The following is an 18,139-nucleotide window of genomic DNA, read 5'->3' as shown; positions in this document are numbered from 1 at the left end:
TATATTGCTGATGTTTTCATTTGTTTCATTAAGTTATTACTATAGTTTAACATTTTCTCATATGTTTATAGTCATTTATGTTTCCTTAAAAGGAACTAACTTCAGTGGTTGTTTTATTAGATAAGAACCTAATCCTAAGTACCTGAGTGAATTAGTGCTAGGCTAAATTTACTCACCTCAGAAGGATGTGATTATGAAAGAGTTTTGGCTTACGGTGTAGGTAAAGTTTGGTTAGTTTTCTTCTAAGACCCAGCAGACGGCCTTCAGCACAGACAGCTGCCTAGTTTTGGCTGATTCGTCGTTTTTCCTCAAGAGAGGCCCAAAGCTGGAGAACGGGGCTTTTACAGGTCAGAAATGGAGACAGAACTGAATGTTGAAAGTTTTCCAGAATCCAGCACTCCTTCTGACTCAAGCCAGAGCTGTTGACTTTACTTTCAAAAATATCATTTAACTCTTGTATTTTTGAGATGAGACTATCTTTTTCTACCTCTATTGGGTGAACTAAAGTGGGTTATTTTTCTAACTAGTTAAGGGAAGGATGTAAGAGGGCCTGGGGGATCAAGTCTTTAACTTTATTTTTCCCGTGAATTTTCTGAACATTTATTGTTTTCAGTCCAGCATGGAAAGCATATACTGCTATATCCAGGTTTACCAAAGGCATTTGGGGATCCTGTCAGCCAGTGTGTCTCCTCTGCCATAGAGAGGTCTCTGACCCAAATGCTGCAGAGGTAGGATTGCACAATGGTTAGGAAATCCGACTCTGGAAGACAGCTGACTTCAGATCCTATCTCCACCACTTACCCTCCTGTGCTTTAGGCAAAGTACTAAACCTCTCTCTGGCTCTTTCTTTCCTCCTTTTGTTTCTAAACAGCGTTATTGAGATACACTTTACATACCATCAAATTTATCTGTATAAACAGTTCAGTGGTTTTTGGTCTATTTACTGAGCTGCCCAACCATCACCATGATCTAATTTTAGACCATTTTATCACCCTGAAAATATCCCGGTACCCATTAGTGGTCATTTTCTATTCCTCTCCCTGCCCCAGCACCTCCAGCCCTAGGCAACCACTGATCCACTTTCTGTCTATGGACCTGCCTACTCTGGACCTTCCATGTAAAAGAAATCGTGCAATATATGGCTTTTCCTTACTGGTTCTTTTCACTTGGTGTAATCTTTTCAAGATTTATCCACGTCATACCATGTATCTCTACTTCATTCCTTTTTTTAATCAAATGATACTCCGTTGTATGGATATACTGCATTCTGTTTATCCATGCATCCATTGATGGACACTTGGGTTGTGACTACTTTTTTAGCTAGTGTGAATGAGGCTGCAGTGTTGTTTACGTACATCTGTTTCTTTATTCATAAAGTGAGCACCATCTCATACAGTTGTTGTGAGGACTAAAAAAGTCCAAGTATGTGGAAGTAGCGAGTGGATAGGGAGCAAACTAACAGTGTTAGTTAATAAGTGCAACTTAGGAGTGTGTGTCCTCACTTAACATCAGTTACAAGATTTGACTTACTCAGGGTGCCATGCTTTCTTTCCTAACGACCTCTCCGAAGATCCTCTCTTTCCCTTTGCTGCTAACTTTTCCCTGAGTTACAATTCTGAAAAGTTCAATTCATTCAGCAAAACATTTATTGAATACCTGCTGTGTGTTAGATGGTTACGCCAGGTGCATAGAGAACTAAAAGAACAGGATAAACAGAAGTGTGCAGAGGCATTTCCAGTTTAAGGCTGTCTTTAGTTTGCTAATCGGTAGCCTCTGACCTGCCGGTAGGGTTTAGGACTTAGAGCCCCTGAACCCCACCTTCACACCAGATGCCACGGGTTTGGGGTCTCTTAATCCTTTCACTCTTGTCAAGCCCTTGTTTTGACCAGCATATCTGTGTTTGTCAAGTGGCTGATGGAAGCTGACTGTTGTGTACAGTAATTGAGTCTCGGTGGAGACCTCAACAGGTAAAAGAGTAGTTAGTATCTCACTCCTGCGCTGTCCCTGGGGTTGCCGAATGGTGTCTATTCTAATCCATATGGAAAAGTCCCTAATTTTTTCAATTTGCAGGTTTCTTCTTTTTTGTAGAGTTGACTTCACGTTTTTTCTGAACTAATACGTGTTGGAACTGGACTCAGCAAAAATATCGACTCAGCATTGTCTAGCTACCTGTGTTTTTTATCTCTTGACTTTGGGTGGGTAGTGATTTGCATGGTGACTTAGAATACACTTGTTGGATATTTTGCCTCTGCCACCGTCCTCTGCCCTATAAGAGAACAAATACGTTTTTATGATTTCCTTATTTGTTTGAGCTCTGAAGTAGTGTTTCCTTTTTCCCGTAATAGCATAGAGTTAGCATAACGGAGTGATGCTACTACCTCATTCTTCTCTCTTTCATTCAGACAAAATGCATTAGCAGTTTAAAGAACTGTTTGATAACAGAAGAGTGCCTCTAGTGTTTGCTGGAGGACTATGAAAGCAGTTTGAATTCTGGGGGCGCCTGGGTAGCTCAGTGGGTTAAGCGTCTGCCTCTCTGCCTACTTGTGCTGTCTCTATCTCTGTGAAATAAATAAAATCTTTAAAAAAAAAAAAAAAAAGTTTGAATTCTGTTGCTTAATGTCCATTTCAGGAATTCGTCTTGAATATGAGCAGAGTAGTCTACAGGTATGCCATATTCCCATTAGGACTTCCACAGAGCTTATTTGGGGCCTCGCTAACAGTATACCAATTTTGTACCATATGCCATCATATGGTAGCAGTGTGTTTCCATATATAGGAGTTTTACTGTTTGCTCTGTTTTAAATATTTACTGTCGTGCGAGCCGTATCTTGTAAACTTGCCCAATTTGGGGGATTCCCACTTAACTTGTAAAACATTTTTTGGTTAATGGATGCAAAGATATTAGCTCATAGGTCCAGATTGCCACCTCTATATAGATAGAAGCTGAAACCAGATTAGTAGAAACTCTAAAGATGAACTAGAAGAAGATGAACCACTTAATTTTCTTATGAACACTCTCAAGGCTATAAAGAATCAAGTGATTTAGTAAATAAAGGATGTTGACTTTGCTTTCCCTTGTCAGATGATGGTAGTCTTAAACTTAGCAGCACGAACAGATTTCCCTGCTTTAGAGTTGCAATTTGACATTTCACTTGACCCTTGGATAACACAGGTTCGAATGCATGCATCCACGTATATGCAGATTTTTCCCTATTAATACAGTACTGTAAATGTATTTTCTCTTCCTTACTATTTTAATTCCTAATAACATTTTCTTTGGTCTACTTTATTATTTTTTTAAATGTGGAACATTTCACTAATTTGCGTGTCATCCTTGCATGGGGGCCAATTTTAGTATATGTGCTGTGGAAGCGAACACCAGCTCTATTTTAAAAATTCAATATGTAATACATATAACACAAAATATGTGTTAATCGACTGTGTTCTCAGTAATGCCTCCGGTCAACAGTAGACTATTAGAAGTTAAGTTTTGGGGGAATCAGAAGTTACACATGGATTTTTGACTGCAGGGAGGTCAGCACCCCTAAACTCTGCACTGCCCAAGGGTCAGCTTCCCTGGGCATTGTCCCCTTTTCAGCAGTAAGTAATGAGGTTGCTTAATTCAGGGTTCTAGGAAAACATATCTCCGAGCGTTGGGATTCAGCCTTTAAATTAAACTCTGTATCCTTGTGTTATTTTTAAATACTTCTCCTTGCCTCCTCACTTCCTCTTACCCCACTGAGTCCCTTCCTGTTCTAGGTTACATATTCCTGTTTGCTATGAACTCATCTGTGTGTCTTCTTCTGCCTTTCTCTGCTTTTTCTCCACAAAACGTTTCTGCAGTCAGACCAGGAACCTCAAATAGGACTCCTTGGGAGAGATGAATTCATCTGCTCTGGGCCTGTCAATTACTCTTGCCCAGTGGTCATACTCCTGGAGGGACCATTTAAAGGGAAATTGTCTCCCAGCAAGTCAGGTCTGGTGCAGTCACCTAGAGGAAACTACTACTATTTATATGCTTGACCTTAATTCATTGTGTCTAATATATAAGACGTATTTGAGGTCAGATATTGATGTTTCAGAATCATTTAACCATTTCAAGATATGTAGAAATGTCCTAGGATTATTTTTTTTGTGTGAGTAATAAAAGCCCAGCCCAAACTGGGTAAGCACAAAAGTGACATTACTGGCTGACGTAACTAATAAATCCCAGGTTATGTCGGCACAAGTGGGGCCGGTGCTTACCAGTGTCGTCCAGAATCTCTCGCCTGTATCGTTTCTCTGCTCTGGCTCTCTTCCCCGTTGGCTGCATTCCATGGTATGCTCACTAAAGTGGTGGCAAAGACAGCCATCAGCAGCTGCAGGCTTCTCTGTTGCCGGTTTGGTAATCCCAGAATAAAGAGAGCGATCTCTACTCTCCCAGAAGTTCTAGTAAAAGTCCTGGGACTGAATCATATGGTGCTGTCCATCCCTAAATCAATCAGTGTCACTCTGTCCAGAGCAGGTTACGTGCTATGCTGCGCTCATGCCCCCAAAACCATATTGCCTGAGTAGGAGTGATTCGTCAACAAAATATGAGGATATGGTTTATAGAGGAGGTAATAGGTGTTGGAAAGGCAGACATCGCACATGTCTACTGAATATTAGGGTGTAGAATGAATGTACTTTGATGTGATATGTAGTTTCATGTTCTGTGTATAGAATTTATTTGGAATTAATGCACAGCCATACACCATTACTTACAGTTTGATATATCAGTCTTCTCTCCCCTAATTGGATAGTAAAGCTCTTAAAGACCATACCCATCTTAGATCTTTTGGAATCTCCAAGACTTAGTACCACCCCTGCACATGGTAGGTACTCATAAATGTTTATGGACACTGCAGAAATGGCAAGTTCCTTCTAGCAGCATTTTCATTATTGTTGGTGGCAAATACCTCTGGAGTTACACCATTCAGTGTTGGTTTAGAACAAGTGCACACACAGTCCATATTTAATGAGCAAATGGAGAACACCCTGGCCAGTATCCAGTATGCGTGAACATAACCTCGGGTACATGCAAGCTACACGCCCAGAATGTGCTTCGTGGACTATATAGAGAAAGAGAGAGAAAAAAGAATTCTTCTCAATTCCAAAGACTGGCCGTAGTTCAAATAAAATTTTGTTTAGCGCCCTTAGGCAGCGGTGCCAGACTTCTCTCAGCTCTTGAACTATTTGATGTCCAAACATTGAAGAGTATGAAAAAAAAGTGACAGGAAAAAAAATCCTCATAGAACTTCCTGTGACAGGTCAAAGTTTAATCGCAGCAAATAATGCAGATTTCCCTTTTCTTATAACCACAACAGAAAGGCGGGGCTTGTGTTTACAAAGCATGTTGTTTGGGAGACCTTTGTAAATTGTAGTCTTTGGAAATCCCAAACCTATTGGATGTAATCCCATCCATTAGACAAAGGCAACTTGCCTATGCAGTAGATCCAGAATAGCAAGTTAAATGGAAAACATGAACAGGAAGCAGTCATTAAGAATTACAATGGGTAGGATGCAGAGTTAATTCACGAGAAATTTTGTTATGAGATAATGACATCACTAGGACAGCTGGAAAGCTCAGGGCTGTGCTGGACCCTGTGCTTTGCTCTCTGCCCCGCAGCTGAGGGGTCAGGACTATAGAGACAGGGAGAGAACTTTATGGGATAGTTAGCGGCTTGGCTGACTTAATTGTGAAATGGTAATGACCTATCTGGCTTTTTTGGATTGCCTTTTGCGTAGCTAAACTGGATTCATAGACTTAGTGAATGCTGAGAACCACTTTTCATTTCCCCTTTCTGAACATTCACTTGGATCACATGAAGCTAAGCTCTAATGGATACGTATCGAATGGTAGCTTTGATTTCCTCCAAACGTCCTCTGAGATATTTTGTTCATATTCAACACAGTGTGAATATATTTCTCTTATGGAACTGCAGTCATGCAATCATTGAAATGGTGTTTTTGTCAGTTTACTGAATAGCAAAAAAAAAAAAAAAGTTTTCGGAAGTCTTAAGATGTTGGTCAACACAAGGAATCATACAGTTGAAGTTATTTTCCAGTGTTTATTTTCAAATGTTCAGACCTGTCTGGCTCTTTCATTTTGCAAGTGTAGGGGTTATAGGCAGCCTGGCCACATTCCTCATTGATTTATATAAATATATTACAGATTGTTAACCTCCTGCCAAATACCAGGGATTTCAGTTCTTGTTTAGCTCAGTTGCTTTATGTGAGACTTATTTGTTATATTAAAACATCTATGTTCTCTTTATTGCCCACCACATTGACTATTATTTATTTGATTTGGGGTAATTCCAGAGGGAGTCATTGTAGACCGAAAAGCATCATAAATATTATGTTCTAAAATTCCTCAGATGAATACAGGCCTTTCCTGCTATTTGAAAGTAGAATGTTCCTGGGAAACCTTTTGTAGGCTGAAATGGTGTAAAGTGAAGAAGCAGTTACCATTAATTTATGTGGAAAATTTTTTGAGTGTTCCCAGACCCAAAAAGTAACCTCTCCTAGGCTTTTCTGATACCTTAGGACACATCTTGCTAACGGGTGCACAAAATAAATCGAGGTAAAGCACAGATGCTCACCGAGAGCCTCCAAAGCTAAGGCGGCTTAATGCCCAGAGGCTGAGTAGCATTGTGAGGAAGGAGCTTGGGGGTGCCCCCTTCACTGTTTGGGATGCGTGCTGCCTCTATAAAGGCTCACTACAAAACAAGTATTGAGGGGCACCTGGGTGGCTCAGTCGTTAAGCGTCTGCCTTCGGCTCAGGTCATGGTCCCAGGGTCCTGGGATCGAGCCCCACATCGGGCTCCCTGCTCAGTGGGAAGCCTGCTTCTCCCTCTCCCACTCCCCCTGCTTGTGTTCCCTCTCTCGCTGTGTCTCTCTCTGTCAAATAAATAAAATCTTAAAAAAAAAACAAGTATTGAATGCTATTTTCACTTTTCTCCCTTTTTCCTAAAAGCACAAATCCTCTTTGAGATTTCTTCAGTTAGTGAGAACAGCTGTACTAATGTAGGACTTTTGTAAAAGGGCAGTGGCGTGAACTTTCGAAGACTGGGGAATACCTGTATTTATAATTGTTGACTCAAAATGCATTTCCTACACATAATATAGTGTAGACTATATAAACTAGCATAACTTTTTTTTTTTTTTTACAGTGAAAATGTTCACTAAACAAGTCAGACTGAATTTTGTATTTTAGCGTGGAGCAGCATTTCCCAAAATGTCTTCGGTGGAGTCCTGGCTCTGTAAGATGTTGACCATCAGCATTGGAGCCAAAGAAGGGGGGGGAGTATCCTCCAGGTCCTTCCAGGACCTCTCCTTCCCTTCATGTTACTTGTGAATTTCTAAGGAGGAAGTAATACGCTGCATTTTGCAGCATCCTAAGTGGCTGGAAAGGCAGCCCCGCAGGCTGCCGGCTCCAGACACTGATGACCCTGGCCCTGCTGTGGCCCGTCTCTCAAGCCCTGGAGAGCGAGGAGGCTGTAAGAGGGTTTGTTCGGAGGGGAGTGATGGCTGCAGGGCACCGGAGGCGGTAGGGTGGGAGGCCCAAGGGAGTGGCAGGGACTTGGGAGCACTTCCCCAGGGTTCAGGGCTGGGAGAGCGGCAGCCAGGGTCCCAGCCACGGCCGAGTCTGGGGAGGGAGCGGCCGCAGCAGTGGGCAGAGGAGCTGGAGTGGAAACCGGCCCGGGAGAGAAGCCGGTGGGCTGTGGGTGGCCTTCCCATCAAGAAGCTGGGCCCGGCGGCCGTGGACCCCAACCCCTGCAGGCGCCTGATGGCACTGAACCGAGTGGGCATCGGAAGCGACTGCGAGGAGGAAATCTGTACCTTTGCTGTAGCCATAGTGGGGTCGGCGGAGTCGGTAGCGTGCCTGCTGATGTGGCCTTGCTACGTTGCTACTCTTTGACCACGACAAGGAGGAACTGGCGCATATGAATAGACATTTCTTCCAACCTATCCTTCCAATCAAGCAGGATTAAGTAAAGTTCAAGCAGCAGAATATGCTTTGAGGGACATTAACCCAGATACTCTTTAGGAAGTATGTAACTGCAATATAACCACAGTAGAAGACTTTCAGCATTTCATGGATGAGAGTAAGTAATGGTGGATGAGAAGAGGGAAAACCCCTTAACCTAATTCTTAGCTGTGCGGACGGTTTTGAACCTCGGATGACAAACACAGCCTGTAATGAACTTGGGCAAACGTGGCTGGCATCTGGGGTCAGTGAAAATGCAGTTTCAGGGCATATACAGCTCATAATTCCTGGAGGGTCTGCTTGTTTTGCACGTGCTCCACCAAAGTGCTGCAAATACTGATGAGAAGACTCAATGAGACGGTATGTGTGCCCCCAGTCTTCCTACCACTGTCGGCATGGTTGCTAGGAGCTTGGTACAAAATGTGTTAAAGTTTCTGTTAAACTTTCGTACTGTGAGTTTTTACCTTGGATATAATGCAGTGCAGGATTTTTTTCCTGCTGGGTCCATGAAGCCAAATCCTCAGTGTGTTGACAGAAATTGCAGGAAGCAGCAGGAAGACTACAAGGACAAGAGGTTGCTCAAGAAGAAGAAGAGGAGATAATATGTGAAGATAAGGGATGGGGTATTGAGTTGGTATCTGAGGTTTCAGAGGAGGAACTGCAGAATTCCTTCAGGTCCAGTTCCTGACTTACCTGAAGGAATGACCCTGCCGTAAACAATTCCCGAAAAGCAAGAAGGTTCTATACCTGAGGTGTAACTGTGGAAGATTCTGGTGAAAGCTTGGAAGACATCATGGCCAAGATGAAGAATATGTAGATAATAGACTGACCTATATTTTATTTCCCGAGTTTAAGCCTATTCCCTTGCAATTAAAAAAAAAATCATTTAAAAACTGGCAAAGCTTAGGGCAACATTAACTGATAATAATCTTCACAAAATTGTTAACACTCTTCGAAAATACTGTTACTCGTTGCTTTCTCCCTTCAACTAAATCAGTAATTCCCCTAAAACTTTCTAGTTAAGAAAACTTGAAAACTTAGCCACTGAACTGTTTTGGCCTTTTGGGAGGGGTGCGAAGAAATGACCAATTTGATGCCATATTTCCTTCCTTTCCAGTAAGCCTTTGTGGTCTGTTACCTGAGGCATGGACAATAAAGTAGTATGTGGTTCTCAAATATAGGATGAGAGCTAGCAGGCATCTACTCACTGTGTTTAGAATCACTCTCTACAAGAAAACTACTACTATTAACTTGGCTAACAGTGAATTTAAAATTATATATAGTTAACCTATAAAATAAAAATACCCTCTCAAATGTTACCTGATGAAATAAACGCTGAAATGAAGTCACTAGAAAAGTTTATAAACCTGTGAATTATATAGTCAAAATAAGAGAAAGGCAAAAAAAGGAAGCTCTCTTCATGGATAAACAGATGAAGGTGCTTTCGGGAAGTACAAATTATATTTCTGCACTGACCAAGGAAAAGAAATCATTGCACCTGTGGAATATGTATCTGGAGTCACTGTTCTTTATTGAGAAGCAAGGAATAAATTTAGGCTAAGATCATCTAGATTATACCATCATATGAGCTACCTTTTGGATATTTCATTTAAATTTGATTCTCTAGATAATTCGATAGTTGTCCTGTACTGGGGGCATAAAAGAGACCTAAATTACCTGTGCAATGACTGACATGTATTTATTCACTGGAAGAGTGTCATTTACCCTGATATGAGCACTACATTATAATTGACAAACTGGTTTTCTCTGGAGTTGCACACAAATAATAAAAGCTTAGAGAGCCTTGGTTAAATAAACTCCCATTGGTTTGGAGACCAATAAAAAACATGCATGTATAACCATTATCAGTAGGATGTGACTATGCTATGCTAATCTTCTATTTTGATGATTTTTTGCTTTGAAGATATGAATGTCTAAATTGTATCTGTGGGGAAGAAATGTTGGCACAAAATGAAAACTGCGATCTTCACTTGTAAAATAAAGTTCTAAAATCTGATTTGAGAAAGTCCACCCCCAAAATAATAGCACCTTAAAAAATAAAAAGAATTATCTCCTTGAACCAGCATGAGCCACTTCTACCTAATGCCATTCTTTTTGTAACCTTGAAAAATAAAATAATTATATACATTAAAATTTATACAGGAATGTTGTATGCTATGCACGGTCACATTTATCTCTTTAAAATTCCACATTTTAAAAATTGCCAATTAGTGGCGCCTGGGTGGCTCAGTTGGTTAAGCGTCTGCCTTTGGCTCAGGGCGTAATCCCAGGGTCCTGGGATCGAGTCCTGCATCGGGCTCCCTGCTCAGCGGGGAGGGGAGTCTGCTTGTCCCTCCCCTCGCCCCTCCCCGTGCTCATGTGTGCGCTCGCGCGCACTCTCTCTCTCTCATTCTCTCTCTCTCTCATTCTCTCTCTCAAATAAATAAAATCTTTAAAAAATTGCCAATTAAAATGAGTGCCTTTTCTCCATGGCTTATGATTTAGAGCAATTGGCAGTGAGTGGCTTCATGGGCTCACCTTTGCCCATTTCGTGTGTGGAGTCCGGTTGCTTCAGGTACCATCGGTGAGTCTTCATATTTTGAAGAGAATGTTATAACTTTGAGGAAAATAACTTGGGTGGGTTAGATGTTATTCTTGAATTGTGTCATACAAACAGTGTTCGGAAGCAAAATGAAGCAACATAGCATGCTGCCACGACGGTTAGGTAACTAACAACGGTTTGGAAGCAGGCCTTTTGGTTCAGCAGTGTTTTATGATCATTTTATTCTCCAGTTATGTCCCCGTCAAATTTTTTTTTCTTTTGGAAATTACTAAAATGTCATATATTACAAACTATAAGTGCAGGAAGAACTGGAGTTACTAAAATCAGTGTTGACCTGAGGCAGGGGTAAAAAAAAAATGTATTTTTTTTCATGAAGGAAATGTATTAATTATAATGGAAAACATTTTAAAAGTAATATTTAAGAAGCACTACTGTAGTGGTGCAGTTCCCATGTTTGTGTTTGAATTTAGTGCATGTCATTTTTGATTCATTGCTGTTTTATTTTATTACAAAAATAGAAGTAACCTATACAAAGAAGCTTGGTGATTGTGGAACTCCTTTTTCTTCTTCAAAAGGAAGAAAAAAAGTGAAGCTGGCGAAGTATATGGGTTTTATAATGGAAAGAAGATGGTTCAAAGGAGCCCATGAATAAATGGGTTCATTCTACCAAACTGAAGTTGTTTTCATAAACTTCCCAGGTGTCGAATTCATGCATGATAGTGATCATCATTGTCATAGTATGGCACTCATATGATGATTTATCTTTAATAAATTTATTAGGAGTTTTTACTTTATTAGAATAGTTTTCCAGAATAAGTCACATTAGTGACATCAGAAGACTTTGGAATTTGAAAAAAATCAAGTTTAGAAGTAGATGATTAAAACTTAGAAATCAGGGCGCCTGGATGGCTTAGTTGGTTAAGCATCTGCCTTTGGCTCAGGTCATGATCCCAGAGTCCCAGGATCGAGCCCCGCATCGGGCTGTCTGATCACCAGGCAGTCTGTTTCTCCCTCTGCCCCTCACCTTGCTCTCATGCTCTCTCTCTCTTCTCTCTCTCTCAAATAAATAAATAAAATCTTTAAAAAAATGTTTTTTAAATAAAACTTAGAAATCAGGGGCACCTGGGTGGCTTAGTCGGTTGGGCGTCTGACTGTTGGTTTCAGCTCAGGTTATCATCTCATGGTCCTGGGATCCACCCCAGTCGGGCTCAACTCTGCTTCACATTCTCTCTCTCTCTCTCCCTCTCCCTCCCCCTCTGCCCCTCTCCCCCTGCTCACAGGCATGTGTTTGTGTGTGTGTGTGTGTGTGTGTGTGTGTACACACACACACTCTCGCTCTCTTTCAAATAAATAATAAAATCTTTAAAACTTAGAAATTGGAATATTTAGAAGTAAATAAACGTGAGAAGAAATTCAGTTGATCTTAATTGATTTTAGTGGAGTTGTAGAACTCATCCCAACCTGCCCATAATTAAAAAGTAGCGTGGATCTGGCTGTGAAGTGTGTGTGGTTGGTGGCGGTGTCCATCCCACCAGATTTAACTTAATTACAGTGTTCTTTAGTTTATTTTAAAGCTTAGTTTAAATTCACAGAGAAGTACCAAATGTTGTGGGGCCCCATTTAGCTCAGAAATGCAGTGGGGTGGCCTGGTGAACCAGCTCGGCATTAAAAATTCAACAGAGGTAATAATACAAAGTACATAATTGAGAGTCAACCCTGCATTTTAGTGACGGGTTATATGCACATTTGTAGTTAGTTTCTTTGAAGAGAAAGAAAGAGTATTTATTCGGTTTTTAAAAATGAAAGAAAAGACTAACAATAGCATTTTATTAGCCTTTTCTTAGTATTTATATTACATTCTTGTCAAATTACTTACAGCTTGTTTACAGGTGGTTTGTTTAATTATTCAAACATGTGGTGAGCATCTCATGTGCTGGATAGCGTCCTGTGTGTGGCTGAAAGTAAAGAAGAATTTGTCCTTGGGCTTGAAAATGCTTTTGACTACTGAAGGCTTCACTTATTTTAAAACTTGAATTTTGACTTAGTCATGGAATTGTATGGAAGACATTAGATTCACCCATCCAAACTTAATTATAAAGTCTGTTACTCTGTATCAGTTAAAGGTAATGTAGCTTACTAATGCAGTTTCAAATACCCCTTCTCTCCCCCCAAAAATGTTAAAATTTCAGTTTTCATTAGCATGATATTTGGAATTTTTAAACCAAGAATTTATGTCCTTTCCAGGGAAATGATTTGATTCACCAGGATGAGAAGTCCCTCTTAGAAATAACCCAAATTTCTCTGTATTTCATCATCCTTATTTTCACAGGCATGATTGTAACACCTTAAATTCCAGGAAAATCTTCACTGCAGAGTCCAGCATCTCCAAAGAATGCTTAATCTGTCTCTTTAATAATTCTTGAACTGTGTGCTAAGAAGAACCATATTTTTCCTAGGCTGCAGTTTTTTAAACTATCTCTGTTGGCAAGTTGTATGTAAGTAAGGTCTTAACTAAGGAAACTCTCCAGGCAGACATTCTTATTCTCCAGTCATGTTGTTTTCTCTTTGCTGCTATGGATTTTGTCATCACTTAATCAAGTGCTTCTCTCCTGAATCTCATATTGCTATTAGAGTATCAGATCCCATTAGGCATCCTTACATATTATCACTATGATGAACACTAGTATTTTTTTTTCCTATTGTATGATTGAATTGCAGGATATATGTAAGACATACAGGTTACTTCTTTGCTTATTGTCGCCTACTTAATATCTCTTTCTTTTTTCTTTTAGGTTGTTTGATGTATGCACAGTGTCACGGACAGACAGAGAAACCAAACTAACATTAGTGTTTGAACATGTTGATCAAGACTTGACCACTTACTTGGATAAAGTCCCGGAGCCTGGAGTGCCCACTGAAACCATAAAGGTACCAAGAATCATCTCTCTGCTTGATTAAATAGTCACACTATTATAGACCATTAAGCAATCGCATTTCTTACATATGAAAATTGCCAGAGGGGCGCCTAGCTGGCTCAGTCAGTAGAGCATATGACTCTTGATCTCAGGGTCGTGAGTTCAAGGCCCACGTTGGGTGTAGAGCTTACTTAAAATATTGACAGAATTAGAGCTTTTGGAACTCAGTATATAATTAAGTATATCAACTAAGTGAGATGTTCAAAGAATGAGATAAATTCTAGTTCATTAATTTTAGGACTCAGTGAAAAAAACCTTTTTAGTTTTAATACATATTAAAACTACTGAAAAGTATCTATATGTACATTATCTGGCCCTAACTTTAGAAGGTATAGTGTCGTAAATACAGCTCAGTCTTTTTCTGATCATTCACAGACTCTGAGGGACATAATTTGAAACTTCAGGCATAAGCATATTGCATATTATAATTGTATGCTGACTCCAGGATGTAAATTATACTATGTAAATCTGAAATATGGTTCTTAGGCCCTTCTTCCTCCATTTTTTTTCTCATTCATGAAACACTTATAGGAAGCCACAGTACCCCACTATCCTAAACCCTTGGGATTCAGGGATGACTTAAGACTCCTTAGAGATCAGCAAGCTAGATGTGCTGGATTGACCAGAAGTCCTTTCTTCCTTTAAATCTAACGGAAAAACCTACATAGGACGTTTTGTTGGTCATACTTCTGTTCTGGTTAGTGGAACTTCCCAGTACATCTCTTAGATCAGTGAGCATCGCATGCAGGTCTTCATGAAGACCCTTTCTTTCATTTATGTGTTTTAGGTGACTTAACTAAACAGACTCCTTACCTAATCATTCATTGTTTAGAAATGGGTTCTGAAATTCAGCATCATTTTAGATAGGAGGTAATAGCTGGAAATACTTCATCTTGTCTTTTCGTGATAGCTAGGTGGTGTTTTTAGATACTGACACATTTAGAACTTGACATACTGAATGATTTATTCCTTTGGTTTTAGATTGATAAAGGGTTTATGTTCCCATCTGCCTTCCATAAAAGAATATGATGCTCAGTAGTGCACTCATTTCTTCCTCAGCAGTTTCAGGGACTTGAAGGCCCTTGAAATGTAGGTATTCCTGCGGTGCCTGGGTGGCTCGGTCAGTTAAGTGTCTGATTCTTGATTTCAGCTCAGGTTATGATGTCAGGGTCATGAGATCAAGCCCCGAGCGGGCTCAGCACAGAGTCAGCTTGAGATGATCTCTCTCCCTCTGCCCCTCCCGCCCCTGGCTCACGTGCCCGTGCTCTCTAAATAAATGAATAAAATCTTTTTAAAAAAGTGAATGTAGGTATTCCTTCTTACCTGTTCTTGGCCCTCTTCTCCTCTATCCCAGCACCCCTCTTTCCTCTCGCTTTCTAGTCCAGTGTGGCTTCAGTTCTCTCCTCTATGAGTTTGTCTGAAACCCCTTGTTCATCCTGCAGGGCATAGCCCCTTCTCATGGACTCTGTCTGCCAAATTAGACTCTTTGTGTGATTCATGATTTCCTACCTATGTGGTCCCCCTCCTCAGTGTCATTTCTTTGCCCCCCTCCACCAATAACTATCTGCTGAAATGTGAGGCCCACCCCAGATAGCATTTGATCAGCTTTTATAGCTGGATGCAGTCTCATTGGTCTTACAGCGCTGGTTCTACACATCTCCCCCTCTTGGTCCTCTTTTCTACCTTTAATTGTGATTATTTATGTCCATATTCATTCATCTTTGTATCCTGACATTCGCTATGCAATGATCTTTACACATAAGTACTCAATAAATAAGACACATTAACAACCTTTCTTCAGATATGATTATTTAAAAATTATTTTTAAATGACTTCCAACAGCTTAAATATATACTGTCAGAAACATCACCAGCTTCTTCGGATGTAGTTAGTTCTAAGTTCAAAATTATTTTGAGGGGAGGGTCATTTTTAAGCAGCAAGACAAGGTAACTATATATTTATGCCATACGTTACCACCTGCATAGATAACTTGAGCTGCACATTAAATTCTCCTGGCGTTAGAGGCTGCTGAGTGGAATCATTTACAGAAGTATCTGTGTAGTTAAAATGGGTGATAAGCCAGAGTGATGCATTGTGCTAAAGTTTGATCAGGCAGGTGTAGAAACGAAGTGGGTTGGGGGGAATTCTTTCTTCTTTCTTTCTTTCTTTCTTTTTCTTTCTTTCTTTCTCTCTTTTTTTTTTTTAGAGAGAGAGGGTGGGGGTGTGGTGGGGTGGGTGCAGAGTGAGAGGGAGAACCTTAAGCAGGCTCTACGCCCCAGTGTGGAGCCCAATGCAGGGCTCAATCTCTTGACCCTGAGATCATGACCTGAGCCAAAATCTAGAGTTGGATGCTTAACGGACTGAGCCACCCAAGCGCCCCAGGTTGGGGGGAATTCTTGAGGGTGGGGATGCCTGGGTGGCTCAGTCCGTTAAGTATCTGCCTTTGGCTCAGGTCATGATCTTAGGGTCCTGGGATCAAGTTCTGCATAGAGCTCCCTGCCCAGTGGGAGTCTGCTTCTTTCTCCCTCTGCCTGCTTCTCCCCCTGCTTGTGCTTGCTCTTTCTCTCTCTCTCTCTCTCTGACAAATAAATAAATAAATAAAATCTAAAAAAAAAAGTTGGTATTCAGGATAAACATCTGTTAGTTTCTGGTTAGTTGGGGTTCTGGTTAGTTGGGGTTCTGGTTAATTGAATTTTGTAAGGACTCAGCCAGAAAACAAATATTTTGTTTTTGTATAGGTTTATTTATAGGCAGTCTCAATAACCAGATAACTAGATCAAGAGAGTATTGTTATTATGAACAACCTATTGGGAGAACAATTGGATTCTTATATAGAATGTTTTGTGTAATAAGAGTTTTTCTGAGTATATTGGTACAAATATTTATTGAATATTTACAGAGTTTTGTGCTTTGGGGAACATAAAGATGAATCAGTCAAGCAGCTTACTCTCAAGGACCTTAGAAGAGATAAAGTACACCCAGAAGCATGTGGTACACATTTTCTTATGGTTATTTCAATAGTTTAGGGAGTGTTTTCAGGTTAAAAAAAAAAAACAACACTTATGAATGAGCACTGTCTACAGCTGATTCTTTGTATTATGGTACCAAAATATTTTCTAAAATGTTCTTCAAAAACACAGATATTAGTACTGACATTGTCTTGCAAGTGTCAGAACATGCCATATTGTAAAATAATTATAAATATGCAAAAAATCTTAACATGAAATAGATACAAAACAGAAAAATCAAGAAAAGACCTCCTATAAGATCATTTAAGCTAAGGGAATTTTCCTCAATGCCCTGTCCTCCACCACGTTTTCTGGGGCGCTGTTTACCTGTTACCCACTTAAGTTCAGGATATTCTAGTGCCCCCTCAGGACATAAATTACAGGAGGTGAGCAGAACTTGGGTAAAACTGGAATGCTCCGTGGTCTCTGAGTAGGTATGACAGAGGTAAAATCTTTTTGTTTAGTATTTTCATCAACATGTTTATTGGAAAAGAACCCAGGATGGGCTTATTTGATCTGCTTGTTACATAGATCACGTAACAATTTTTCAAATTCTTTTAAATACCATTTGTTATTTTTAAAAAAATTAGAAAAGCACCCTGAAGCCCTAAGTATTTGTGAAGGTTGATGGTCGGGTGAACTCACTGGGAGAAGCCTGCGATTACTGTGTGGTATTCATGTCAGGCTTTGATAAAGTAAGTGTGAAGTATGGTATAGGCCTGAACGGGAAATTGCCGTTGAGAGGCTCATGAGAATAAAATAAAATCACGGGTGGTTCCTTCCAACATTAAAATACACCTTACTCTAAAAATATAAATAAATAAACGCATGTCTACATCTAATGCATACTTCATCTCGAGGTCTTCGTCACCTCTTCTTGACATTGTAAGGCACATCCGTTGGTGTTGATAATGACATTTGTTTAGAGGAGCCTGCTGACTGCTGTACTTGGAAGTCAACAGATACTCACATTTTGCCTCATAGACTTACCTAGTATCTAGTTTTCCTCTTTCTAATTCAGAATGTTATCTTTCAGTTTACTTGATTATGGGCAAATTCAGTGCCATCTTTATTTTTCTTCGAGATGTGACATTGTCTTCTGGGACTTCCATGCTTTAACTTATGAGACAATTGACACCTTAATGATTGGCTTTTTTTTTTTTTTTTTTTTTAGGGTTCATGATAAATTTAGAGTTTCTGTGCTTAATATAGCACTTTTTATTTATGAGGGCTTTATGGGAAAAGGGGGCTTCCAGATTTTTTTTCTCTTTCATGCCTTTATCTGCTGCCCTGTGAGAGGGAATCAGAAAGAACCTATAAATAAAATCTGTCTCCTTGTTCCTTAAGGAGGTTTATAGGGTTTTAGAATGAAATGCCCTATTTTACTGAACTACTCATTTGGTACTTAGGCTTGGCTATAATGGTACGGTGTATTTGCTAGTATATGACCTGGCTTCTCAACATCTTATAAACTCCCTCTTGAGAACCTAATATCTTTCTTTGGACATTCTGTGCATATGACATGTTTGATGAAATTGGCAGTATAATTTCACAAGTTAGAAATTCAAGGCACTGAAAGATC

At 40.0% G+C, this 18,139-nt stretch overlaps 1 protein-coding gene and 1 pseudogene across 2 annotated transcripts in view; both read left to right on the top strand.

Moving 5' to 3' along the window:
- The window catches only part of CDK6 (cyclin dependent kinase 6), a 240,344-nt gene that overhangs the window by 52,015 nt on the left and 170,190 nt on the right, over positions 1-18,139 (top strand). For both annotated transcript variants that reach the window (XM_036113304.2, XM_036113305.2), the window contains exon 3: positions 13,367-13,502. In XM_036113304.2, the coding sequence (XP_035969197.1) occupies positions 13,367-13,502 (136 nt within the window). The remainder of the gene's footprint in view (positions 1-13,366; positions 13,503-18,139) is intronic.
- On the top strand, positions 7,796-8,828 carry LOC118549076 (ubiquitin-like modifier-activating enzyme 5 pseudogene; annotated as a pseudogene).

This window comes from Halichoerus grypus, chromosome 12 (genome assembly GCF_964656455.1).
Source record: "Halichoerus grypus chromosome 12, mHalGry1.hap1.1, whole genome shotgun sequence".
NCBI classification, from domain to species: domain Eukaryota; kingdom Metazoa; phylum Chordata; class Mammalia; order Carnivora; family Phocidae; genus Halichoerus; species Halichoerus grypus.
This window is presented reverse-complemented; position numbering and strand designations above follow the sequence as displayed.